This window comes from Felis catus, chromosome A2, assembly GCF_018350175.1.
Source record: "Felis catus isolate Fca126 chromosome A2, F.catus_Fca126_mat1.0, whole genome shotgun sequence".
In the NCBI taxonomy this organism is placed as follows: Eukaryota; Metazoa; Chordata; class Mammalia; order Carnivora; family Felidae; genus Felis; species Felis catus.
The window spans coordinates 96,127,781-96,152,918 of NC_058369.1; the positions used below are offsets into that span (position 1 = coordinate 96,127,781).

General features: G+C 39.6%; 1 protein-coding gene across 2 annotated transcripts in view; it reads right to left on the bottom strand.

Moving 5' to 3' along the window:
• CDK6 (cyclin dependent kinase 6) overlaps window positions 1-25,138 on the bottom strand; it is a 258,001-nt gene that overhangs the window by 11,563 nt on the left and 221,300 nt on the right. For both annotated transcript variants that reach the window (XM_045052382.1, XM_003982756.5), the window contains exons 6-7: window positions 9,913-9,963; window positions 4,328-4,463 (exon numbers count right to left, since the gene is read on the bottom strand). In XM_045052382.1, the coding sequence (XP_044908317.1) occupies window positions 4,328-4,463; window positions 9,913-9,963 (187 nt within the window). The remainder of the gene's footprint in view (window positions 1-4,327; window positions 4,464-9,912; window positions 9,964-25,138) is intronic.

Below are 25,138 nucleotides of genomic sequence, written 5' to 3' on the forward strand. Positions count from 1 at the left end.
TAGGCCCAACTTACCCTGACCTGCTAGCAAGTTGTGCACTCTGGCCCAGGGCTGAACCATCCAGAGGAAATGATTCCTTCCTCTGGTGCACGTCTAGGTGCCTCATGGGCAGCAGCAATGTCCATTAGGTTCAGCTCTGGTACTAAACTCTATTCCAGGCTGTCAACTCAAGTGTAGGTAGAAGGTGAAAGGGTTGGCGGTGGGGGGAGGGGGAAGGTGAACCTCTGGGGCAGCAATCTCCATTCTCAAACTGACGATTCATTATCAATTAGACAGAATGCTTCCCTAATCTTAGTTCCATTTCCACGCCAACCCCAGGTAATCCTGTTCTTCACATCCTCCTCTTGTCCTTCCACCAAAACCTCCAGAGTGACTAGCAGGTGGTAAGCACTAGTGGAGGATGAGTAAGACCCATCCATTGCCCAGGAACACACAAGTAGGAGAGAAACTCTACCAGCTTCTCCATCTTTGTGATGCAGTGCCCACTTAAGTGAGCTGGGTATCTGACACGTCTATGAATTTCAGTCCTCTATGTAATCTGAAGACTTAACATTATCATGGTTATGCTGACTTCCATTTAATCTGGGTTTTTGCCCTCAAGGACCTCAAAGTCTCCATCAGATCTTGACGATTAGGGACCCTTTAACACTCTGTTGAATGCTACTGACCTAGAAAAACACTCACAAATAGAAAACTCTATATATAATTCCAGGAAAATTTGGGTCCCCTGAAATCTTATTTATTATTTATCCTGAACTCCCCACCAGTCCATGGATGCCAGTTTCTCATAGTGTCTCCTGAAAACCAAAGAGCCAAAGGGCAAGCAGATGAGGGAGCTTGGTGGCAGAACGGTTCTACTGTCCCTAACAGCAATAAACATTGCGAGAAAAGCTTTACATGGGCTGAATTCTGTAAGGACAGAAGAGCAGGGGCAGAACTCTTAAGCCTGGGTTCTCTCTTCCCAGAGTCTAGGAAGGAGAAAATTAGGTAGCGGCATTAGAGAAAGAAGCAGCCAATGTAATCCCTAGGATATAGGAAAGAAGAAAAAAAAATGTTGTAGGAATATGTTCAAGATAGAGAGACATGTCCCTAGAGGACTGTCTCAGAGGAAGCCTGTCCCCACAGCTATCTTGATGGCTTAGAGCTGGGAAGACGGTGGAGAGAAGGAGAAATCCTTAGCCTAATGTGGAAGTGTGTGAGAATCTCCAGTTGGAAGTCTTAATCCTTTATGTTCTACAGAACATAGAAATGGTGGCTAAGTTCTATCATTGCTCTACTTCAACAGAGCAATTTGGATGACTTGAGAATTAATCCAAAATCTTACGTAAGAATATTATTTCTCTAAGAAAATCTAATTTACTTGCCAAATAACTGTCTTATAAAATGAGCTTCTGGGATTTCTATTTAGTCAAGGGTTGAATACTATGATGGACTGGATCATTTTTCAGCACGTATCCTCCTTCTTCCCACCCTTCCTTCATGGGAGGAGTGTTCTTCCCTCTATTAGAGTTGGCCTTGACCACGTAACTTGCTTTGGCCAATGGAATGTGGACAGAAGTAGCAGGGTACCTCTTCCAAGCCTAGGCCTTCAGGGGCATCATGTGTTTCTGCTTGCCCTTCTGGGAGTATCATAACATCTGTTATGAGAAAAACAGGCCTTGGGGAGCCAAAGCCCCTCTTGTTCTGGGCCCTAGAATGAGACACATGGAGAAGACCTGTACTTGACCCATAGGCTGAAGCAGAGCTGTCTATCCATCTGCAGACCCATGAGCAAGAAATAGATGTTTACTGTTGTACGCTAGTGAGATTTCTGGGGGGTTGTTGGTTATGCAGCAAAAGTAGACTAATCCAAGGACCGTCCCCTCCGCCAGCCCCCACAAATATATACCTCAGGCCCTGAAAGCAGTTAGACACAGAAACTCTAAAACTTTTTTTGGCAAGAGAATCAGTACTCGGCCTCTCCAGTTAACCATGATGGAGGGGACAAAACTTGTAAAGATGGGTAGGTTCTGGTTGTTAAAAAATAATTTTTCCTCTGAATGGTCTTATTACTATGCCCAACTTACATATGTATGTGAGAGCATTTATAAATGTCAATGCATATATCCATTCATACATGGCTGAGCATTATACAGTCAGCCTTTATTTCAGATAAAACAAAGGACAATTCTCATAGTGCTAAACTTTTAAATGTTGTATCTTAAATAAAACAACTTCCTAAAATACCCTTCCTTCACTTTCCTTCCTTACTAAATAAATTTCAATAGAGGCAACAAGTCCTGCTTGGATCTCAGCTGCCTATCTGGTACTGAACAGCCTGCTTTCTTTTGCATTATAATAGTTCTACCTTCTGTCCCTCTAGCATGAAACAGTGAGAGCTTTCAGGGGGTTCTAGGCTTTGAAGTCTTGGGCTATCCTTTCCCTGAATGCCCTCGGATTACTATGTTTTGTCCTTAAGTTGCTTCTAGTCCTGAGGTCACTGGATCTGCTTCTTATTCCCTTCCTTTGCTTTTTCTAATCTCTGTTGACACTCCTTGTCCACCCTCTTCCTTCTCTCTTTGGTAGTTTCTTTGTTCCTTTTTCTTCTTTGTTTCCTGCTACTTCTCTAGTCCAGCACTAGTGTGTGGTCTGACTTTGAAAGCCAGCACCACCAGTGGAGACACCGAATGAATGAGCATGTGGCACTGTCTGCTCGCTTTACATTTTAAGTTCCTTTTGGTGATTCCTAATGATGTTGAGAGACTCTGTGTTGTCTTTGGATGTCCCAGTAGCTGAAGAAGTGGAATACTTCACTACTAAAGTTGCTTATCATTGTGACTGACTGTCCAGAATCTTCTTCTAAGAGGAACATTTCACTCAGAGTTCTTGCTGAAAAGGAAAGCCTATGGTGGCCATATTTTATAACACATCATCCCTCCCTCCCTCCTAGCACAGCTGACTGGACCAGAAATGCAGGCCCTAGGCAGCAACCCATATCATGGGTTGGCAAAAAGGTGAGGCGTGTCAGCCACATTCTTCCTTTCAGGAATCTGATGTAGGAAATACTAACAGAGCAAATGTTAGTGGTGGGGGTTAGAGCTGAAAGGATGCATGAGTTAGCTGAAATTCTGATAGTCAGGGGCCAGCCAAAGTTAAGGGGAGCAGACAGCACAACTGAAAAGAAACAATGAAGAGGAGAAAAGGCCTGCAGGGCAGAGAAAAGCAGAGTTGCTAAGAGCAGGTGACGCTCTTAGCAGGACTGGGAGAGCATTTACACTCTGGATGGCTTTTCACTTCCAGGCCACGTGAAACATTCCATCAAACCTCCTTTTCTTAAGGTAATGCAAATACTTGTCTATTAATTGAAACCAAGAAAAAATTTTCCTAAATAGTAGGTGAGCCAGCCAAGTGTGTATATATAGTGAGCTTTTGTATAGGAGAATATTCTCCCTTCTAATAAGAATTTGTTTCAAAGGATGTGGGCCAAAGTTGTCAGTGAGTGTCTTAGAAATAAACGGTGGGGAGGGAAAATGGCTGTCCTTCTCCATAATGTGGCAGTGGAGGGAACCGTAGAGTAAGCATCAGAAAATGAGCCCCCATCAGGTGAAGATGGGACTTAGGGCTTTCCCTGGGAGAATCCGTGGCTCTGCAAACATGCCAATCAATGGCTGTGTCCACACAGAGCTAAGGTATAACATTTCTACCGAGACCTATAGACTCTTAGGTCTATATTTGAAATTTAGAATACACTGACAGAATGGGAGCACTAGCTCCTCCAGGTCTAGGAGTACTTTCTTGGCTAGCTATCATAGGTTGTTATTCAGTAGGTAAAGGAAACACTCATCAGTCACTGGGTTCTGAACACCAAGAGTAGCTCAACAGGTATACTCCTCTACCTACTTTTCTGTCCTCCACGTTAGGGAATTACATACAAGGCCAAATATTACGAGTCTGAATCTTAAGCTGAACACGAGTCCTTATTTTCAGTGAGGTATTTTATATGTGCATGGCACATTTAATACTTATTAGAAGCATATGTCTAGATGAGTTTGAGAGGCTTCAAAGGCTGCATTCAAACGAACATTTAAAGATGGCAGATTGAAAGTTTGTGGATCAGACTCTTTCTCTTTCTCTTTCTATAGGAAATGAAGACATTCCAGAATCAAAAGCCACCAGCTGCTGCAGGTGTGGAAATGAAAGCTGCAGAGAGGTTGTGGCCTTGGCCCTGTGTGGTTGTGGCACATGATGCTGAACTGATGCTGTGCCCACCACCTAGCAGACCACCCAGTGGACAGGGCAAGGCTCTCATCCACCCAGTGCAGACCAACTCTGCACCACATGAACTTACCAGGAGTAGGTCTTTGCCTTGTTCATCAATATCTGTTACGAACTTCTCAATTGGTTGAGGAGATTTTGAGTGAAAAGCCTGTCTGGGAAGGGCGACATCTCTGGGCCAGTCTTCTTCTCCTGGGAGTCCAATTACACTACAAAAGAACCACATGTGAACATAAGCATTAGATGCTATGCTGAAGCTGTTTTCCTACCAAATTCTAGATGATGGTACAGTCTAAGAGGCAAGTATGGGGGACACAGAGCCCAGGAGCCCCTCACTTATATTACTGGCGGGATTCTCATCTCTTTCTGTCCAATTGCAGTATGGTGATCACAGGATGATCTCAGGGGAGAATTGTATAATTCACTGGGAAGAGATAAAAGATTACTCTGGTAGCAGATACCAAATATATAGGATGATGCAGAAATGGAAATTATTATATTACCAGTAAGTCCTGATGTACCGACAGAGTAGAACCTATATGTTCAAAGGAGGCTCATAAGAGCATATAATATTTCCTTTACACCCGAGAATGCTTTTTGTATTCTGATCAAACACTCATACTGACATGCTTTATGATGCTCATCTAACATGATTAACACATAAATTTGGTTGCACTTTTGGTTAAAGAATAATTCTCCAAGCAGTAATTATATACACTAGAATCAGACCAAAAAGAGGCTAAAAAGTACGTTAATCTTGTGCAACTATCAGGCACATGCTATTTTATAATTTAATTTCAAATTAATTGAATTAAATTTAGCTTATATATATTTTATATTACCAAACTATTTTATGGTATTCCAGAGTAAACAATAACGAAAGACAGTATCATTTATGTTTCTGCTGAAAATCATTCTGGAATCAGAAACATGGAGAGTGGATCCAATGATATAGAAACAGCATAGATATTGTGTGTCAACTATACTCAAATGCAAAAAATAAATTAAAAAAAACAGCACAGGCTTTAGAAAAGGTAGACCTAGGTTCAAATTCTGCATCTACCACTTATTGCTAGGTAAGGACAAATTAGTTAGCTTCTTTCTCAGTGTCTTTCTTTACTGACATCGACAATTTAGGGGTGCCTGGGTGGCTCAGTTGGTTTACCGTCCGAGTCTTGATTCCGGCTCAGGTCATTATCTCCTGGTTGTGATACTGAGCCCTGCATCAGGCTTTGCACTAAGTGTGAAGCCTACTTAGGATTCTCTCTCTCCCTCTGCTCCTGCCCTGCTCAAGCACGCATGCTCTCTCTCTCTCTCTCTCTCTCTCTCTCTCTCAAAATAAACAAATAAAAGAAAAAAATGATAATTTACAGCAATAATTTACATAAAGTGCATAGCACAGTGCCTGATAAACAGTACTTGTCAATATCAATACATTACCCATTATTATTATCATGAGAAGAAAATAATGCTATTAATCTAAAATGTGTGGGCAATGCATTGCTATCACGCTAAAAATATGAACTGCTTGAGTCCTACTGATATGTGACTTGAGGTTCTTCAGAAATATTGTCAGTGGCCTTATGCAACTTATACACTATAGAGATGTTATTTAAAGTTTATGTATAGATAGTACGTAGGTTTGAACAAGGGAAGTTAAGGGACACAAGAAATTACATCTCACTTACAGACTCTGATTAACTCCGAACTAAAAGTTATAATTTAGTGGACAGAATATACAGCTTTCAAATTGACCAAACTATTTTTTTTTAAGATTTTATCTTTAAGTAATCTCTACACCCAACGTGGGTTCAAACTTACAATCCTGAGATCAAGAGGCACATGCTCTACTGACCGAGCCAGCCAGGTGCCCCATGACCAAATTACTTTAACTACAGTTAGAGATGGTGCTGGCCTGGGACTGAGGTCCTGAGATATGTTCTCCTGATTGGGTTTCCCAGGTTTTAGGAAGATGTGGTGGTGAAAATCACAGGCTCTCTGTAAGGCTTTGTTCCTCCTTCCCTTATTTCAGCAGAGCCCAGGTCACAGACCTCACCTGGGAAGAGCAAATACCCATACCATAATTGCACCTGTTACTGGGTGTCCGGGGAAAGACACTGTATGCCTGTATCTGTTGGACATGCTGGGAAAGCCATGTTGTTGAGGCAAATAAAGACAGATTCTTGGACATATTTACCAGAACAAATGAATGGAAATGACTTGGGCAACATACAAATTTGCTTAATAGCAAGATCTAGAATAAGAGCAAAGAGAAAAAAGATATCACTATTGATTATTAAAGGACATCAATGTGTGTGTTTGGATAGAATGGAATAGGCAGAGGAAGAAAAAAGAATACTTATTAAAAACTTTAGGGGCGCCTGGGTGGCGCAGTCGGTTAAGCGTCCGACTTCAGCCAGGTCACGATCTCGCGGTCCGTGAGTTCGAGCCCCGCGTCGGGCTCTGGGCTGATGGCTCGGAGCCTGGAGCCTGTTTCCAATTCTGTGTCTCCCTCTCTCTCTGCCCCTCCCCCGTTCATGCTCTGTCTCTCTCTGTCCCAAAAATAAATAAAAAACGTTGAAAAAAAAAAACTTTAAAAATTTTCTTCCTTTTATTTTCAGCTTTTTAGCCATTTGTATATCATTTTTTGCATATCATCACCAATCATCTAGAAATCAGTTATAATAATTCTTAGTAACAATTTAAAATCTTTTTATTTGCAGCTTTGAATATACTTATGTCGAAATAAATCTGGCGATATGGGCAGCTGACTGCCAAAAGCCCTTAAAGAAACAGCGTCTCTGTATGTATGTGTATATGTGGTGTATAATTACATGTATATATACATAGCTACCTATATAAATAACTTTCAAAAGTATTTTTAAATCTATCACCTCCTCTGATCTCATAACGACCTTCTGAGACATGTAGGTCAGTTATTACTTCCTTTTTATAGATGTGGAAACTAAGGACAGGAGTGAAATCAGCTGCCAAAGTCACACACAGTGAGTTCAGCTCACTCGAGTGAACCCAGTTCTCCTTATTCCAAATCCAATATTTTGTTTCCATTTAACTATGACTCTGCTCCTAAAAATGCTCTAAAATGTCACGAGCTAAAAGCATTTAGTTTCACTTTCAAAGTACTTGTTGTTCTTTGAAAGTATAAATGTCTCCAAGTGCAGAAACATTTCTGCCCTTAAGAGAATGTGAATGTGGCTTTCCTCAAAAAAAATTTTTTTTCAGTTTAATATCCAGTATGAACTTTTATGGCCCATATATGAGTGTTGTGAAATTCTGATAGGTCCATTAACAAGTGCTTGCATCAAGTTTCAGTATTTGGACAGCTGAATATAAGCCTTAAAAGTTGACATTTGTACTGGAAAGACTGACAGAGCACAAAACCTATAAATGGCAGTGGGGACAGAAATCATTTCTCAAGTACTTTAGAAATGACACTAGGGTGCAGCATTGTCCCTTTTCTTTATGCCAAAGTAACAAACGCAGAGTAAACAGAACATAATTTCAGCGAAACAACGCCAGGAACCAAGAAGTAATATCTGAAGGCACAATATATATAGAACTTTATGGCTTCTTTTTTGCTGGCAACCTAGGGTCTCAGGCCTTTGCCAAAAGTGGAACTGGCTTTCCACTGGAAGCAAGTCAAACATGGTTGTCAAAGGTTCTTTCGGGTCCATCTCAGTGGCTTCAGATACTAAGGGGCACTAATAGTGCTAACAAGTTTGCAGACCCCAGGGCTGGAGAGAACGCCCCGGTAGTGTCAGTAAGGGAAAGGTGGTGACAGGTTTCAATGTCTGGCAAGCTGGCTTCGGTCAAGATCATTTTTCCTTTAAACAGAGTCACTGGTAGGTCTGACTTTCACAGTTCCTGCTTCAAGTTCCCACTGCACTGCACACAAAATACACAGTGAGGGGGAAGAATAGATGGAGGGCTTATCACTGTATGATCAGAGAAGCTGACATTCAGAAGCAGGGAGAACATGAGTTTTGTCCTGAATCTGTCTACCTTATGGAGTGACAGTAATAGTCACTGTCTACACCGTAGTAGTGGTAGGAGGTGGCGGGGGGGGGGGGGGCGGGGGGCGGGGAGGGGACAGGGAGGAAGAGGAGGAGTGGTAGTCTTGGCAGCTTCCCTGGACCTGGGAAGCCCCCAGGCAATAAAATCAGCAAATATTTTTCAGGCCTTAAGGCCACCGGGTTCTGATTCGGCAGTGGCAATAGCACCAATGGAAGCCTACTGAAGCTTTCTAGTCACTAAAAGACAAAACTCAGGTTCCAGTTTTATTCCAACTGTTTTAAGCAGTCCTGTTTGAGTAGACAGTGTTAAAATATAATTCTTTTCTTTAGGGATACTTTTCATCACTTTTACAGATGGACTGAAAGTATCATAAAAATCTCTGGGATTCCTATAAAATATTATAGACCAATGATCAGGGCTATTTTTGGTTCTAGAATCCCCACTTTTTTCTTACTCCCCCCAATTCTTTTTTTTTTAAGTTTATTTATTTATTTTTGAGAGAGAGAGAGAGACAGAAAGAGAGAGACAGAGAGAGAGGTAGAGAGGGAAAGAGTGAATTGCAAGCAGGCTCTGTACTGTTAGAGCAGAGCCCAATACACGGCTTGAACTCAGAAACAGGGAGATCATGACCTGAGCCAAAATCAAGAGCCAGATGCTTAACTGACTGAGCCATCCAGGCGCCCTATTTCTCCCCCCACCCCCAATTCTGATGGGGCTTGGCACAAGCACATATCCCAAAAGGATGCCATACTTCATGCTTTGTGAGAAAATAAAGCTCCTTCTTAACATTCTAGAAACATGAAAGCATACATACCCCCACATGCATAAACATGTAGACATGAATGGAACTCTGCAAATCATCAACAAGCCAAGTAACAGACAATTAGAACCAAAGAATGTTAAGCACAAGAAAGAATCTTAGAATTTATATCCAAAGTTTCATTACTCAGGTGAAGAAGTTAAGGAACAAAAAGGTTAAACAATTAAGGATGAATTATAATAATAGCTACCATTTTTAAAGTATTCACTATGCACCAGGCACTGTGTAAGCACTTTATGAGGCATTTTAAATGACTTTCTCAAGATTGCATAGTTATTTAGCAACAGATGTAGGGTTAGAATCTAGGATTCTCATTTCCTATTTTGGTGCTCCCAAGAAAAATGGGTTGTGTAGCATACCATCTTTTGCCCAGGAAAACAAAACAATGCAAAACCAATCCGGATAACAAAAGGATACTCAATGGGGACAGGAAGCCCAGTGGGCAAGAATGGGTTACCAGGCTACCAAGCGCCCCACCTCTGACAGTGGACATCTGAAACGGCCCAAGCACACAACACATCTGAAAAGAACTGGAGCTCAGCCAAATGGAGAAGGAGGATTAGCGAAAAGATCCACACGAACAACATACAAGCTGCCAGAACAGAGCCCGGATAGGCTGCATGTCATGATGGGCTCTGCATAAAACAGCATGTCTGCCATGTCCCCACTCACCACACAAATAGTAACACTGTCTGAGGCCGCAGCTTGGGGTAGGAAGGACAAGAGATAAACATTTTATATGAAAGGCACTATAAATGTTTTAATGCTACAGATGCTGATGCAAAATTAGAGTTACTACTTACTCCAAGATTTTTCCAAGTTGATCAACGTCTGAACTTCCACGAAAAAGAGGCCTAGAAGAATAAAGATACACATTAAACAGGATTTTCTCAAGTTACATTTCAATCATATTGGTCATTACCATGGTTTACGCAAAGTAAAATATTCCTTAAGGGTGAGGATGAGGTAAAGAAGTGAGACCTCTTTCCTTTGCTAAATGAAGGTTTTTCTTGCATTTCACTTCATGGTGAGGATCTCTCCTAAGTATCTGGTGGTACCTGACTCCCACGTTTTCTAACCATGGGTATCCTATTTGTACTCATTCCAAAAACAGTGCCACCAGCATATACATTCCTCAGTGTCAAAATCCTACTTAACTTAGTGAAAGGGTGGAACACATCACTGTCCTAGTCTGAACCGAGGGGTCTGTGGGCTTTGAAACTGCTCTTAGTCAGATTCTTTTCTGAGCACCCTTGCCCCACCTCTCTGCTATACAGTACTTCCTCAGGGCTTTCTGTTTCCATTTGTCCTGACGCTGCAGGGAGAAAACCCCTGGACCTATTTTTCTGATTTTCACCTTCCTTTCTCACGTTATAGAAGCCAACCATCACTCTTGGCTTCAGAGGTGACTATGAACACACAGGCCTCAGTGTCTACACTGAGAATTTAACTGGCAATTAAATGAGCTCACTTGGTGACATTTCTGGCATTTTCCCAAGTAGATCAATACCCCTCAAGGGCAAGTACTTCTCTGGTTTGCCCCTAATCTTTGGCCTAATGCTGTACCTGAACAGGTGCTCAGTTAATAAATATTTCATTTAATATATTCCTATGGTACACACATAAATGTTTCTTAACCCCCTGCTCAATGCCTCACAGGTATTTTTCAACAATGTGCTTTAAAAACTATTTTTAGCCTATTACCAGAGACCATACTTTAAAAATGTTATATACAAGTTATAAATATAAGTATTATATATTATTTTATAAAGCCTTAAACCTTTTAAATATTTTTTAGGCATAATAAGTAAACTTGTTATATAGATCATATATAGAGAATCCTGCAAAGTCCTAGCATTTCAGTGGCTAGAAGATATCTTAAAATCCCTCAACCATAGTTTCTATTCAGGTTCTTATTCTTTTTAATTTTTTTCAGGTTCTTATTCTTTAAAAGGGTTATTTGCAAATGCAGCCAAAAATAATTAATTTGTGGCAATGTTTTGGGCTGAACTGTATCCCCTCCAAAATTCATGCTTAAGTCCAACCCCCAGTCAGAGGACTGACTGTATTTGGAGATAGGGTCTTAAAAGAGGTGATTAAGTTAAAATGAGGTCATTAGGGTGAGCCCTAATCCCATCTGACTAGTGTCCTTACAAAAAGAGGAAATTTGGACACACAGGGGCATCAGGGGCATGTGTGCACACAGAGGAATGATTATGTGAGGACCCAGCAGGAAGGCAAGCCAAGGAGAGAGGCCTCAGAAGACGCCAAATCTGCTGACACCTTGATTTTGGACTTCTAGCCTCCAGAATGGTGAGAAAATAAATTTATGTTGTTTAAGCCTCGCAGCCTTTAGTATTTTGTTATGCCAGCCATAGCAAACTAAGATAGGCAACTCCCACATCACTAATGCAGCCATTAGTTCTTTTCTTCGGAAAGAACCAGGGAGACGGCTTTTGAAAGCCATCCAGACAGGTCTTCAAAGAGCAAGTTTTAGAAAAGCCAAACAAGGGGCGCCTGGGTGGCGCAGTCGGTTAAGCGTCCGACTTCAGCCAGGTCACGATCTCGCGGTCCGTGAGTTCGAGCCCCGTGTCAGGCTCTGGGCTGATGGCTCAGAGCCTGGAGCCTGTTTCCGATTCTGTGTCTCCCTCTCTCTCTGCCCCACCCCCATTCGTGCTCTGTCTCTCTCTGTCCCCCCAAAAATAAATAAACGTTGAAAAAAAAAATTAAAAAAAAAAAAAAAAAAAGAAAAGCCAAACAATGGAATCTTAACAGCTGTTATTTCCAGAACACTAATGTTGAATCTGACATAGTGCCATGGGCTCCCCAAACATTATCTCATTTAATTCTCACAAAAATTTCAGGACCAAGGTAGTTATTATTATTATCATCCCTATCTGCTGTTGAGCTAATAGGATTGGAGATGTTTCATGATTTATCTAAGGACAAATAACAAAATGCAGACTTAAAATTCAAAACAGGTCTGCCCTGCCCCAAAGCCTATCTGCTTCATTATTATATTATGATCCATTTATTTTGTTTACTAATGTCCTCCGCACTCATAGACAGTACCTATCGCTGAGGCTGTGGGGTGAAACAGCACAGAGAATATGTGAAGGGCACTTTATAGAGAATGTGGTGTCTCACAAGCAGGTGTCTGCGGGATTCTGTACCCATACTACTCTGCAAGTGTCCAAGTGTCTTTAAATTCTTGCCCTGTTTTAACAAGGAACAAAGCAATCCACCAGACTGACTGAAGTTCTCTATGTTTTCCATAAACTTACTGTCTGATGGCCCTTCTAGTTTTTTTGGATTAAAATTTTAATTTTAATTCTAGTATAGTTAACATACAGTGTTAGGCCCTTCTAGATTTTTAAATTCTTCCCCCCAGTGTAGTCTTTTACAGCTGTTTTGCTCACATCTTAATTGGTACATTATTTTTTTTTTTCCTTTCCAAAGCATAGAACTTGGGTTGCACAGAAACAACACTGCTCCTTATTTTCACACTCATCTGTTTCCTTAATATTAAAGTATGAAATTACAAAACTAAGTGTAACCAGCATTACAAGGTTTGGACGAACACAAATGACCCCTCTTTGTTTAGCAGGTATCTCACATGGCTCGAGTGATGGACATGCCACGTGAGTAGGCCCAGAGGGAACAGAGAGCATGCATTTAATCTGATGAGCTGGTTAGGCAGCTTTGTAAACATGCCAAGCCCCTCACCCTTCATGGAGAAGACTGGTATCCACAGAGGCAAGGGTGAAATTGTCTTTGAGAATCATGGAACTGTTTAAAATCAACTGGCCGTGGCTACTGGGAAATAAACAAAGCAGACTAACTTAAATGGATGTTGTTCCCAGGTAAAAGGAGAAGAGCACCTTTTTCCTGAGAGGGGTACCAAGACCCAAGCCTGAAGCTCAGGGGTAGCAGTGGCTTTTGCCCTTACTGGTTTGGTTTTCAGCTCCCTTTTTTCTTTCTTGGCAATATTTTAACATCTTTGCTAGCTCCCCTGTGCAGTCAAGCAAATGCTTGCTATATTTTATCTTACATTTGCTACATGTTTCAGCAGAGGGCTTTCAAGTCATATAGTGTACCATACTGTGAGAGCCTAAAGTTTTATCTCTATTGGCTGGACTTGGCCCACAAAATGAAATGTGCTTTACATCCTTGAGTTAGAACTGGCCCATTAGTTTGACATCCTTTGATGAGTGCAACAAGCAGAAGGTCTTAATCATAACCACTTTTCTGTGACCTGCTATGGGGAATACTAGAAACTTGGAAGCAACAATTCAGTGTACAGCCCAAAATGACTTTTGCCACACAGGAAGACCTGGCATGTGACTCTGTAGTCTATTAATTTGGCTTTATAAGAGATATGGATTAGCTTGAGTTATACAGAACCACTAAATCCTGACTGCATGCAATTAACTCCTATAAGATAGGTCTCTGGATGCAAAAACAAAGTCACAAGATGATCAAAAGGAGTCACATGAAGTGGGTAACAGACCTACTTAGTTGGTACTGGTAATGATACTCTTAGTTGACCAAAAGGTTGGTCATGAATGTGATCAAACTCTTAGAACCATCCATTCAGTTTTTGACTGAAAATTCTCAAGTTTGAGCTGGTTTTATGACAGAGGATGCGAAGTTCGTCAGGAGCATGGGGAGTTAAGGTGGATTTAGAGGAAAGATGAAACCTTCCATCACGATGAATTCTTGGGGGTGCTATGGTAGAGTATGGAAATGGAAGAATAAGATCATCAAGGACATTATATGATACAATCTGTCTTTAAGGTTCCGTGGTCAAAAGTCTTGGCTGTATCAGGTCTCTGACCTGTGTGCATCAGGCCAGAAGGATTGTATTTTCACTGAGGTTACTTTGAATATTTCTTCCTTCCTCAGTTAAGCTGAATTAAATATCCTTCAATTCATATAATTTATGTCATATCTTAGGTGGACCATTATGGACATAATCTTTGACTATATTCTTTGGTTTAGCGGTGAGGGAGAGTTTAATTCTACTGCCTTGAATAATTTTTATAATTGTACGAATGATTCAGCTAAAACACACAAATACATGAGTCAAACTTGGCTAGTTCTTTATTACCATGACATAGGGCTGAGCTGGAAGGAAGGAAGTAGAGGGTTGAAGGACCAAAATGGGGGAGAGTAAGACACAGAAGACTGAAACACAGACTGAGCTAGAGATGATCAGACAGAGACAATGTGAGGAGGTCCAAAATAACTCTGAACTCTGTCTCTGCCTAGTGCCTAAAAGTCTATCTCTTGTGGAAATCCTAGGGTATATTTATATAGGTCCTTCATGAAAACTGAAGATGAAAGGGGAATATTCTATTATATATCATGAGACAAAGGCTCTTAAAAAGTCATGTTTTTTTTTTTTTTTTTGAGTCACTGTAGGGAGAGGATCCACTAAATTATCCCATAAGCCTCCCAGGTAACATACTTACTAATTCTTTTACACTAATTACTTAAAAGTAAAATTAACAGAAGAGATATTCTGCTGAAAGCAGTAAATCTGAAGTTTGGTGTTATATTTTTTAAAACATTTCTTTATATACACAGTTTTTGGAGGGGTTAACTAGTAAAATGGAAAGATTATGCCTATCAAGAACATTCCCAAATAAAAACTGTGCAATTGTTTTACTGGATTAATATATTAAAAAAATCCCTTTATTATACAGGACTTATTTATTTATTATACTGACCTTACTTAAGGTCAGTAACTTTTATGCACTTTACTATAACAAAAAACTCTGATTTATTAGTTGCTTCAGATCACTTCTCAGTAGTTTAAGCAAAGGTTTGGGTAGTGGCTTGCAAATATTATCCGTTAAAGACCTTTGTTGCATCTACATTTCATGAAACCATTTTTAATTTTATACATTTCTTTTCCCTTCACCTGGCCTATGATCTTCCCTTTTCCTCAGAAGATTTTCTCCACACTCACTTGCTAGGACTATTCACATTCTTTTGCATAAACCTCCTTCTGCCTCTCATGGCTCTCAACCTCTTTTTTATTTCAAATTCCCATCTAACCTACAGAAGACTGTACTGGAAAGCCTTACCATTTCAACCTTTGAGGCCAATTTATTTGACAAGATAAATCATATTTGGGGGGAAACATCTGAAACTGAGTATCGCTATGTTTTGATGAAAGAGAATTTTAGGTTATTTCCAAGTATTTTCTTCAAATATCTTCCTTCACTGTTATACTTGGTAATAGTTAATGCTGATAAGATAAACTCTTTCTGAAAAAAAATTTTAATTTATACATAAAAGCATTTTTTCTAACTAAAAGGGTTGTTGCCAAATATAATGGCAGATTGCATTCGTTTCAAACCACAGCAAACTCAATTTTCTTCTCATATGAGCGTAGGCACTGTCATATCAAAACAAGAATGGTTCTTGGGGTTTTCTTTAGCAAGGATTTTTCCCAAAGTTTTTTTGAATTTGTGAGTTTCAGCCTTAATGCACACCACCTTCAGTCCCCCTCCCCTGACATGTTGATTTTTCAGGACTGGAGAAAGGGCATAGACTTTGATGATGGACTATCTTGGGTGTGAATCCCCACTCAGCCATTTCTGTCTGAATGACCCTAGGAAAGTCACTTAGCCTCTTTGAATCTTATTTGCTTTATCTGTAAAATGTCCAGTTTATAGCAGACCTATAAAATAAATGGCAACTAAACACACATACCTTCTCACACTCACACATGGTAGATAGTTCTCCTGCTCCTTGGCCACTATTATACACAGATGACAAAGTATTTCACATAGTGAACCAGAAAGGAAGAGGACATTTGTCACCACCTGGTGGATGCCCAAATCATATTAAAGCCTAGTAGTTCTTCTGCTAGGGTCATACACCTTTACAACTTTTACACCTTTGTCATCAAGAAAAGAAAGAAAGAATGTCAAATTTTCGGATAAAGTTTGATTAATTTTGAATTGGCAATATAATTTCTTCCTCTGTATGTAGTTTTGGCAACACACTCACGCACCCTATCTTTTAACAATGAAGTGAATTTCCTTGGGTCAAATTACAAAGGGTACCACGTTTCAGATTACGTGCTTTTTTAAACAAACAACTAAAAGAACATATAAATGTCATTCATAAGCTCAATAAACAGTGGAAAACATTTAGAAGTAGGGTATGTTTTCTAGCAGATGAGACATGTATGCTGATAAGTCTGCTATAGAAAGGAAATGATTCACGCATAAAGGAAGATGAAAAGCTTACGTTTGGTTACAATATGTTCATTGTACTAAAAAGATGAGGAAATCATGGATCACTCTATAGAACACCTCTGTAACCTGTATTTGACCTGCAGCTATGCTTTAACTGCTATCTTTCTTGATTAGTAGAGCAATTTTCCATGTTCATAAAATGACCTTTTGAAAAATATTTCCTACTATTTTATACTTGCTCCCATGTTCAGTTTTAGATAGAGCTATTATCTGTTCACTTAAAAATGTTATCACCTTTCAATTACCACCTATTCAAATAACCACCTTAAGCAGAAAACCAATTAATTGATTTACTTTGTAAACACTAATTGAGTGATCACTCACTAAGCACACAGGGCTGCATTAGGTGCTGGGAGAGAATGCTTCCCCCTAAAAATATATTAAATATAAATATTATATAATATATGGTCTTAATGTATACTATACATATACTTAAGTTATATTACACATTTTGATATAAATACATTACAATATAAGTGTATAATATTTACAAGATATATGTATTACACATCACCATAATGATCCTTGCCTTTCTGGGAGACAAGAGATACAAATGCAGGATCATGAATTAAAGATGTTTATCTCATTTTACTGGTGGGAGACAAAAGTTCAAGGCAATCATTTAATCTTTACTAGAATGTTGGAAGGTGGTCTGATTAACTGCTTTTTACAGATGAGAACTAAAGAAACTTATCCAAGGAAACTCTATTCAGTAAGCGGCTAAGTTGGTCTATCTGACTCCAATGAGCAGGAAACAGAAGCTGTGTTTTAGAAAGATTAATATGGCAGAGATTTACTGAGTCACTCAGAGGGGACAGAGACAGAACTAGAGGCGCCAGTGGGGAGGTCAGTGTATGAAAGAGATGACAAGGACCTAAACTAGGTGGACAAGCAAATGGGAAAGGCCACAAAGACATTTAAGGGAAGGTGATCTGAATTTGGTTAAAAAAAAAAAAAAAGGCTCAACAAGACTTGGGAGAAGCAGTGTGGTTTTAAGTTTCCAGTATTAGTAAAATCAAGCTTAATGAAAAAGGTGGGGAGAGGGTGGTGTGGGGAGAAGATTGGAAGGTAATTAATTTTAAATATGTTCCTTTACAATACAAAATAATGCATAAAACAATGCTTTGAAATCTGAGAATGAAAAACATGCAAATGATAGTTTATCACACCTAGGTATATACCCGAGAATACTGGCAATGTATGTGCACACAAACACTTGTACATGAATGCACACAGCAGCATTATTCATAACAGCCCCAAAGTAGAAACAACCCAAATGTTCACCAACCGACAATGGGATAACAGAATGTCAACAGAATGCCGTGGAACCGTACAATGGAGTTTCATTCAGTCATAAAAAGGAATGAAGCACTACTACAACATGAATGACCCTTGAAAACATTATGCTAAGTAAAAGCACCCAGTCACAAAAGACCATGTTTATCATATGATTCCATTTATATAGAAGAGGCAAATCTAGAGAGTCAGAAAGTAGATTAATGGCTGTTTAAGTTTGGGGGGCTTGGGGGAAAATGAGGAGTGCCTGCTAATGGGTATAAAGTTTCTTTCTGGATTGATAAAAATGTTCTAAAATTGGCTGTGGTGATGGTTGCCCAACTCTGTGGATATACTAAACTAAAACCCACTGAATTATACAATTTATATTGGTGAATGGTATGGTATGTGAATTTTATGTCAATAAAGCAGTTTTAAAAAATAGTTAAGGAACTGTATTTCCAAGCAAACATTACAGATTCAGAAGGACAGTAAAAAAACTGATTTAGGCCTAAATATATATATAAAAAAAAAAAGGCTTAAGTACATGGTATTAGAATACAATGACAAACATTTATTTTACCATATATTCGGTCAAGTACCCATTTGAAGACACGTGCTCTGGAAGTTCTGAATAACCTACTAATAAGAATCTGGATTTCCCCAAACATTTGATTTATCAGATTAGAACTAAATAATAAGACAAAAAAAGTCTTTGTACAAAAAGGGCTTACAAAACTACTATCTTTTGCTTTCCTCTGGATGGCAAGATTATGGGTGATTTGTTTTCTGCATTTTTCTAATATTCTTCACTGAGCATTTTATGAGCCCTAATAACTTTTTAAAATCAGAAGAAAAAACCCCCAACACTGTTACTTGCAATACAGTACTAAATGAATGCAATCTGCCCACCTCACTTCTGCATTCCCATGTCTTCTGCTAACCCACTTCTATTACTCGGTTACTTGTTGGTCTCTCCAGCCAAACTGGAAGCTCTCTGCGAACAAGGCCAACCCTTACTTGCTTCTGTATCCAGGGCACATAATTTACTGCTTACTCTGTCCATGACTGGCACTCATTTAATACACAGGAGTGGTTACTGTTCCCTGCACTGAGAAGGCCTTCTCTCCCTTCTTCCCATCAACGTCAGTTCTTCTCATCTCAAAATTCATGCCCTTGGTTCATCTCTGGGAAATTCAAGTGTGAGCATGTGTATTTGCACATATATATATGAATAGATGTGTAGGCATTTAGAGCCAAAACCGATTTGATTTATATTGTTGTATCTGTTTTATGCTTTAACTGGCCTGTGTTACCGTATTACTAGACGGTATCATCCTGCAACTAATGGGTATTTAAAAATGTGAGCTGGCTGACCATTGGTCTCCTACATCTCAAATGTCACCAAAATCACCCGAGAAGCAGCAAGAGGCATGCTGGATAGGAACTTTGCCCTCAGGTGCTTTACTTCACCAGGTAGGCAGGCCAGGGATGGGCTCTTTGGAAGGCAAAGAAAGAGAAGGGATGAAAAGAAGTGTAGCAAAGGCCAAACAGAGTGAAGGATTAAAAAGGGTGTGGAGGGGAAAGAGGCTCTGGAAGGAAACCAGCCCAGAAAGGAAGGGCTGGTGGGAAAGAGCAAGTGAGAAAAAAAAAAAAAAATTAAAAGCCCAAGTAATACAAGGCAAGTACTAGGGCAAAAAGAAGAATCTGAGATGAAGTTCTGTCACTGAGACAGAGACAGATAGGAAAAAACCTCTACCAGGAAAGGGAGGTGCCCCTCACAGGAAAGGCCAGATGAACACAATTTAGAGAGTGTGCTGCCCTATCTGTCCATAGTAGGGGATTTGGAGTCTGGTCATTTCCTTACAAATAAATAGCTGAATTTACTTTTTTCCTTGTTACCAGATGTGAATAATTTATTTCTCCATAGAGGGCTCATATTTTACTGGACTATGTATGAGTAACTTCCTTGAGACAGAGAGAGAGAGAGAGAGAGAGAGAGAGAGAGAGAGAGAGTACATGAGAGAGGCAGAGAGGAAAACCCCACCACTTTTCAACTCAAAATTGAGAATTAAAACTAAACCAGACTTCACCAAACCACTTGAGACTTCTGAAACATTACGAAACTTACAAATTAATACATTTACTGACTTAGTCAATTTTATATATGACTCAAGAAGCCTAAGTGGTCATGAAGATAAAAAAAGATCATTTCTAAGCACTTCAATAAGTATTAATTATCTATTGTTTGCCAGAAATAATCATTGCTTTTAAATACCTATTTAATTACAGAATTATCTTTCTGTTCTTCCAGCACTAGCTTTTCTTGTCTCAGTCAACTTGAGATGCCGTAACAAAACACCACAGGCTGGTATTTCCCATAGTTCTGGAGGCTGTAAATCCTAGACAAAGGTGTCTGGTGAGGACTCTCTCCCCAGTTAGTGGATGGCCACTTGCTTGCTGTGTACTCACTTGCAACAAGCTCCCTTGGTCTCTCTTATAAGGGCACTAATGCCATTATGGGGGACCCACCCTCCTGACCTCATCTAACCCTGAATAATCCCAAAGGCCCTGTGTCCAAATAACATCAAAATTGGAGGTTAAGGCTTCAACATCTTAGTTTGGCGGTAGTGGTGGTAAGACACAAATGTTCAGTCCGTAACACTTCCTTCCTCATATTACTAAATACAATACCCTTCCGACTTTTAAAGTTAGAAAGCTGGACACGTTCTATTCCAATAGGAGCAACAAACATGATTTGTCTCATTCCATGTCTGGGATCCAAGTACTCATTTTACATACTTTCTGGTAAGTTTTCTTGCCAAATTACATGTTCATTACTCTCCCAGTGCCTCCCTTATCTCTTGCTCTCCCTTCATACGGCTCAGGGGAGTTCTTAAGGCAGGGAAGAAATGGCCGTACGTTGAGCATTTTCTACTGGCTGGGTTCCTAGTTGCATTATTACATTTTTGTCCTCACTCTTGCCCTGTAGTCTGACCAAATACTATGTAATACTGCATTTGAAAGAAAGTTTTAGCACAGGGAAAAGAAATCTGAGTCAAACCTAAAAGGAGGTAACTCGCAAGGTGAAGCATTTATATCAGTATTACTAATTACCAGGAAACTGGAGGCAGTCCAGAATGTGTGACCTGTGACGCCTATTAGAAGCACCTCGCGCCTCATGGGCAGTAAGCTTCATTAATAGCCAGACATCTTAGGTTCAGTGCCCTGGGGAAAGCGGTCTTCTGGTCTGTCATATAAACAAACCCAGGGCATGGATCTTTCTCCCATATGGAAACTGTAGCTGTAATACTCACTGTATTTTATGTTGGGCTTGATATTGAGAAACTTTAATGATAACGTTGTTGGAAGATCATTTGGGGCAAGGGTGATGGTGGTTATGTGGAAACACAGAAAAATGATCAGAGATTACCAGGACATCTGGCTGAATCGATGCCATAGATTAATTAGTCAGGCTTTTTATTATTAATTGGGCTAGGGCTTATCAATCACCTTCACTCTGCAGAACTGTGAACTAGAGACCTTCTTCAACCAAACTTGAAACTCATTAGACCCCATCATAAAATCATCTGTCTACAGTCCTAGCCTTTCTTTATACTGTGCCTTCCTAGGAGAGAAAGAAAAGCTGTAATAGGGAGCTAGCCGGTTCATGAATGAGAACCTTAGCACCCATGCTTCTCAGTACTTGGCCATTTGGGTAGAGCACCCCAGGAACAGGGTGACCAACTCACCCACAATGGACCTAGTGTTAGCACTGAAAATCCTGTATCCCAAGAAGCTTTTCTGTTCCAGGCAAATGGGGTGGTTGGTTACACTATCCAGGAAACCCAGAGCAAGAGGGTGTAGAAAAGGAAATTAAAAAAAGAGAGAGAGAAATCTACAAAAAATTTTTTTCATTGTTATTTCTGAGGGCTGTTTGAAAATCAGAGAAACATCTCTCAAAACAGTAAGAATGAAGGTGGCTCAGACAGGTTTCATTCTCTTTTTTTCCTAACAACTGCTATTATGTGATAAGGGACTAGATTATTGGTAAGCTCCCTCCTCCTACCATAATTCAAGATGTTATTACTCTCTTCTAGCAAATGACCTCATAAAGCTATACATAGTTGACCCTTAAGCAACACAGGTTTGAACTGCACGGGCTCACTTGTATGAGGATTTTTTTTTAAACAGTATTGTAAAATTCTCTTATGATTTTCTTAGTCACATTTTCTTTTCCCTAGGTTTCTTGGAAGGATCCAGCATAGAATACATCTAACATATAAAATAAGTGTTTATGTTCTTGGTAAGGCTTCCAGTCAACAGTAGGCTATTAATAGTTAAGTCTGAGGGGAGCCAAAAGTTATATACCTATTTTCAACTGTGCTGGGGAGGGGTTTGGTGCCTTTAACTGTACCAAATACAGTTGTTGTTTAAGGGTCAACTGTATATCTTGCCCAAGGAAAGAGCACTGCCAGTGGCTTTGTCTACAGTATGGTGACCCAGTCTGAGGGAAGTGCAGGATCTAAAGAGGTGACCACCAATACAGACTGGGGTGGAGTTACTCATCTAAGATGACAAGAAGTAATTCATCTTGTTCAACCTCATCGACTGGTAGCAATAGGCTGTGAGCTGGGCTGAGAATAATTCTGAAGTACTGCTTAGGTATGGCAGGAGAGAGGGCGGAGACTAATCAGGAACACATGGAAAATAAACTAGCCATGGGAATCAAGGTGACCCAGGCGAATCAAATTTTTTCTCTCTGATAAACTGACATCAAAGCAATACACAAGGAATAAAAGTTAGCAAATGTAAAAGATAGCCTGTCTAATAATGACATACTCCAAGAGCAAATATTACACATATTAAAGTAACAAAAATGTGGCTTTCCAATCCACTTGTTAAATTTATTCTAGGAATCCATCAGACTTTGTCTTTGACACAATATTTTCGCCGAAGAGAGTCTTACAAGCTCTGTTGTGGGTCTTTTGGTAGGCAGTTCTGACCTCCTTTATGCTCACTTACACATGCTTTCTCTTGCAAACACTGTAATATTGACATCAGCCATCTGTCAGCAAAATGACATAATCCAGGGATGAAGGTTTTTAATGTTGATTTTGGGGGAAAATAATCACTAGAAATTTTCTCAAATAGAAGTGTCTGTTGGTTGAAGTGGCTTATTAAAAAAAAAAAAAAAAGCTCTGCTCAAAAGAGAACCAAAAGTATCACTCGGAGAGTATTACAAATGATCCAAAAATATCCTTAAGTTGGATTCAGTCGTTGGTTAAAAATATTCCAAACAGTGGAAGACTGATTTTCTCATTTTTTCCTTAAAAAAAATCTGCTTAGCATACAGATATGGGTGCTGGCCCTTAAATGTTAGTGATGTCTACATATGACACTAAGATTGAGAAATTAGTGCAGTGATCGGTCAGCAAAAGTTAGCATTTATTCTCTCTGGATAAAATTTTATTGACTCAAGAGCCACCTTAATTTTTTAAAAAGCTTATTTAGGGGCACCTGGGTGGTTCAGTTGGTTCAGTGTTTGCCTCTTGATTTCAGCTCAGGTCATGATATCACAGTTTCGTGAGTTCGAGTGTTGAGTTGGGGTCTGTGCTGAAATGTGGAGCCTGCTTGAAATTCTCCCTCTCTCTGCCCCTCCCTTCCTTGCACTCTGTCTCTCTCTCAAAATAAATAAATAAACTTAAGAAAATAAAAGGCTTATATATTGTGTATATATATATATGTATGTATGTACACACACACACACACACACACACACACACACACACACACACACATTTATTTACTTTTGAGTGAGAGACAGAGCCCAAGCAGGGGATGGGCACAGAAAGGGAGACACAGAATCCAAAGCAAGCTGTCAGCACAGAGCCTGATGCAGGGCTCGAACTCAGGAACCAGGAGATCATGACCTGAGCCAGTCAGACGCCTAACCGACTGAGCCACCCAGGTGTCCCTATTGCATTTATATTTTTAACGATGGGTAGGTACTTTAAAATATATAACCAATATGGGGTGCCTGGGTGGCTCAGTCAGTTAAGCATCTGACTCTTGATCTCAGCTCATGTCTTGATCTCAGTGTTCTGAGTTCAAGCCCTGCCTTGGGTTCCACGCTGGGCAAGTTATTTTGCTGATTATAAAATATATATGCACTGAAGAAAATTTGGAAAATAGAGAAAAGTATGTGGAAGAAAAAAAATCACACAGCATCACTTCAATTATTTTTCTCTTTTTATATACAAATGGATAAGATGGTGTCTCTAAAGATGTCTTCCCTTTCAAACAAACAAAGGATGGTACCATACCCCACAGCAGAATCTGAAATCCAGCTCTGTAGTCCTTGGTTTGAACAAGAACAAAGAGACAAGAAAGTGGTTAGCAGTCATAACAAAGCTGTGACTGAATACAACTCAAGCCTCTATAAAGAGAAGAATCAAGGACATATTCAAGAAAAAAATATTTGCACACATATTTCTACCTATCCTTTTAGATAGAGTTTATATCTTATGACAAGGAGCAGCAGTCATCCTATTCTTTTTTCCTTTCTGAATGCTACAGACAACTGGTATCCTGTATGAATATAATATTCCTATCCAGTACATTTTGGGTAGAATCCAATAATGTGTGATAACTCAACAATTTAGCACAGGAAGCAAAGCCCACAACATTCCTCAGAAATTTCACAGACTATCTAGACAGAACAGACCCATTTGAATGGGATTTTTTCAGTGATATTTGAGGAATGTAATTTTTCAGGGTGTGCACACTGAGTTTGTGACGGATGCAAATTCAGATATGAAAAAAAACACAATTAAATGATTCAGACTCTTGCATTGTGCTTCCACAGACCTTATTTCTGCATGGGTCAAACAAAGGAAAGTTGATGTTTGACAACTGTGGATGACTCATCAGAGGAAGTTCTTACCATATGGATGTGCTTGTTGAAATAAAGCTGGTTAACAAAGCCAGGCTTTTTTCTCCCTGTGGGCCACTGAGGGTTTCATTTTAGGAAATGGAAGTGTCAATGTGGACAAACTGTCCTCAAGTATTTATAGCATAATGTGTAGTTTCCTTAAACTGCCTTTGAACAAAGAATATGTGAATGAAAAATAAGATCTAAATTTCTCTCATTCTCTTGTGTCATCTGAACTGTACTGTTTGCAAAACCTATTTATTAGCATTGTGACATGGGCATAATGTGATAGGAAAATGGTATAGCTACACTGAGGTATGCTATTGGTTTAAGAGTTCTTTATTCATGAAGTCTATTATGCCTTTGTCATATTCATTGCAAACATTTTTTCCAAGATTACCGTATGCTTTTTGAGGTATTTTTATTTCTTGATGAACTAAAGTTTTCAATTTTTATACAAATATTTTTGTGACTTAAAAAAAAAGTTTATTTATTTTTGAGAGAGAGCAAGCGGGGGTGGGGGGCAGAGAGAAAATCCCAAGCAAA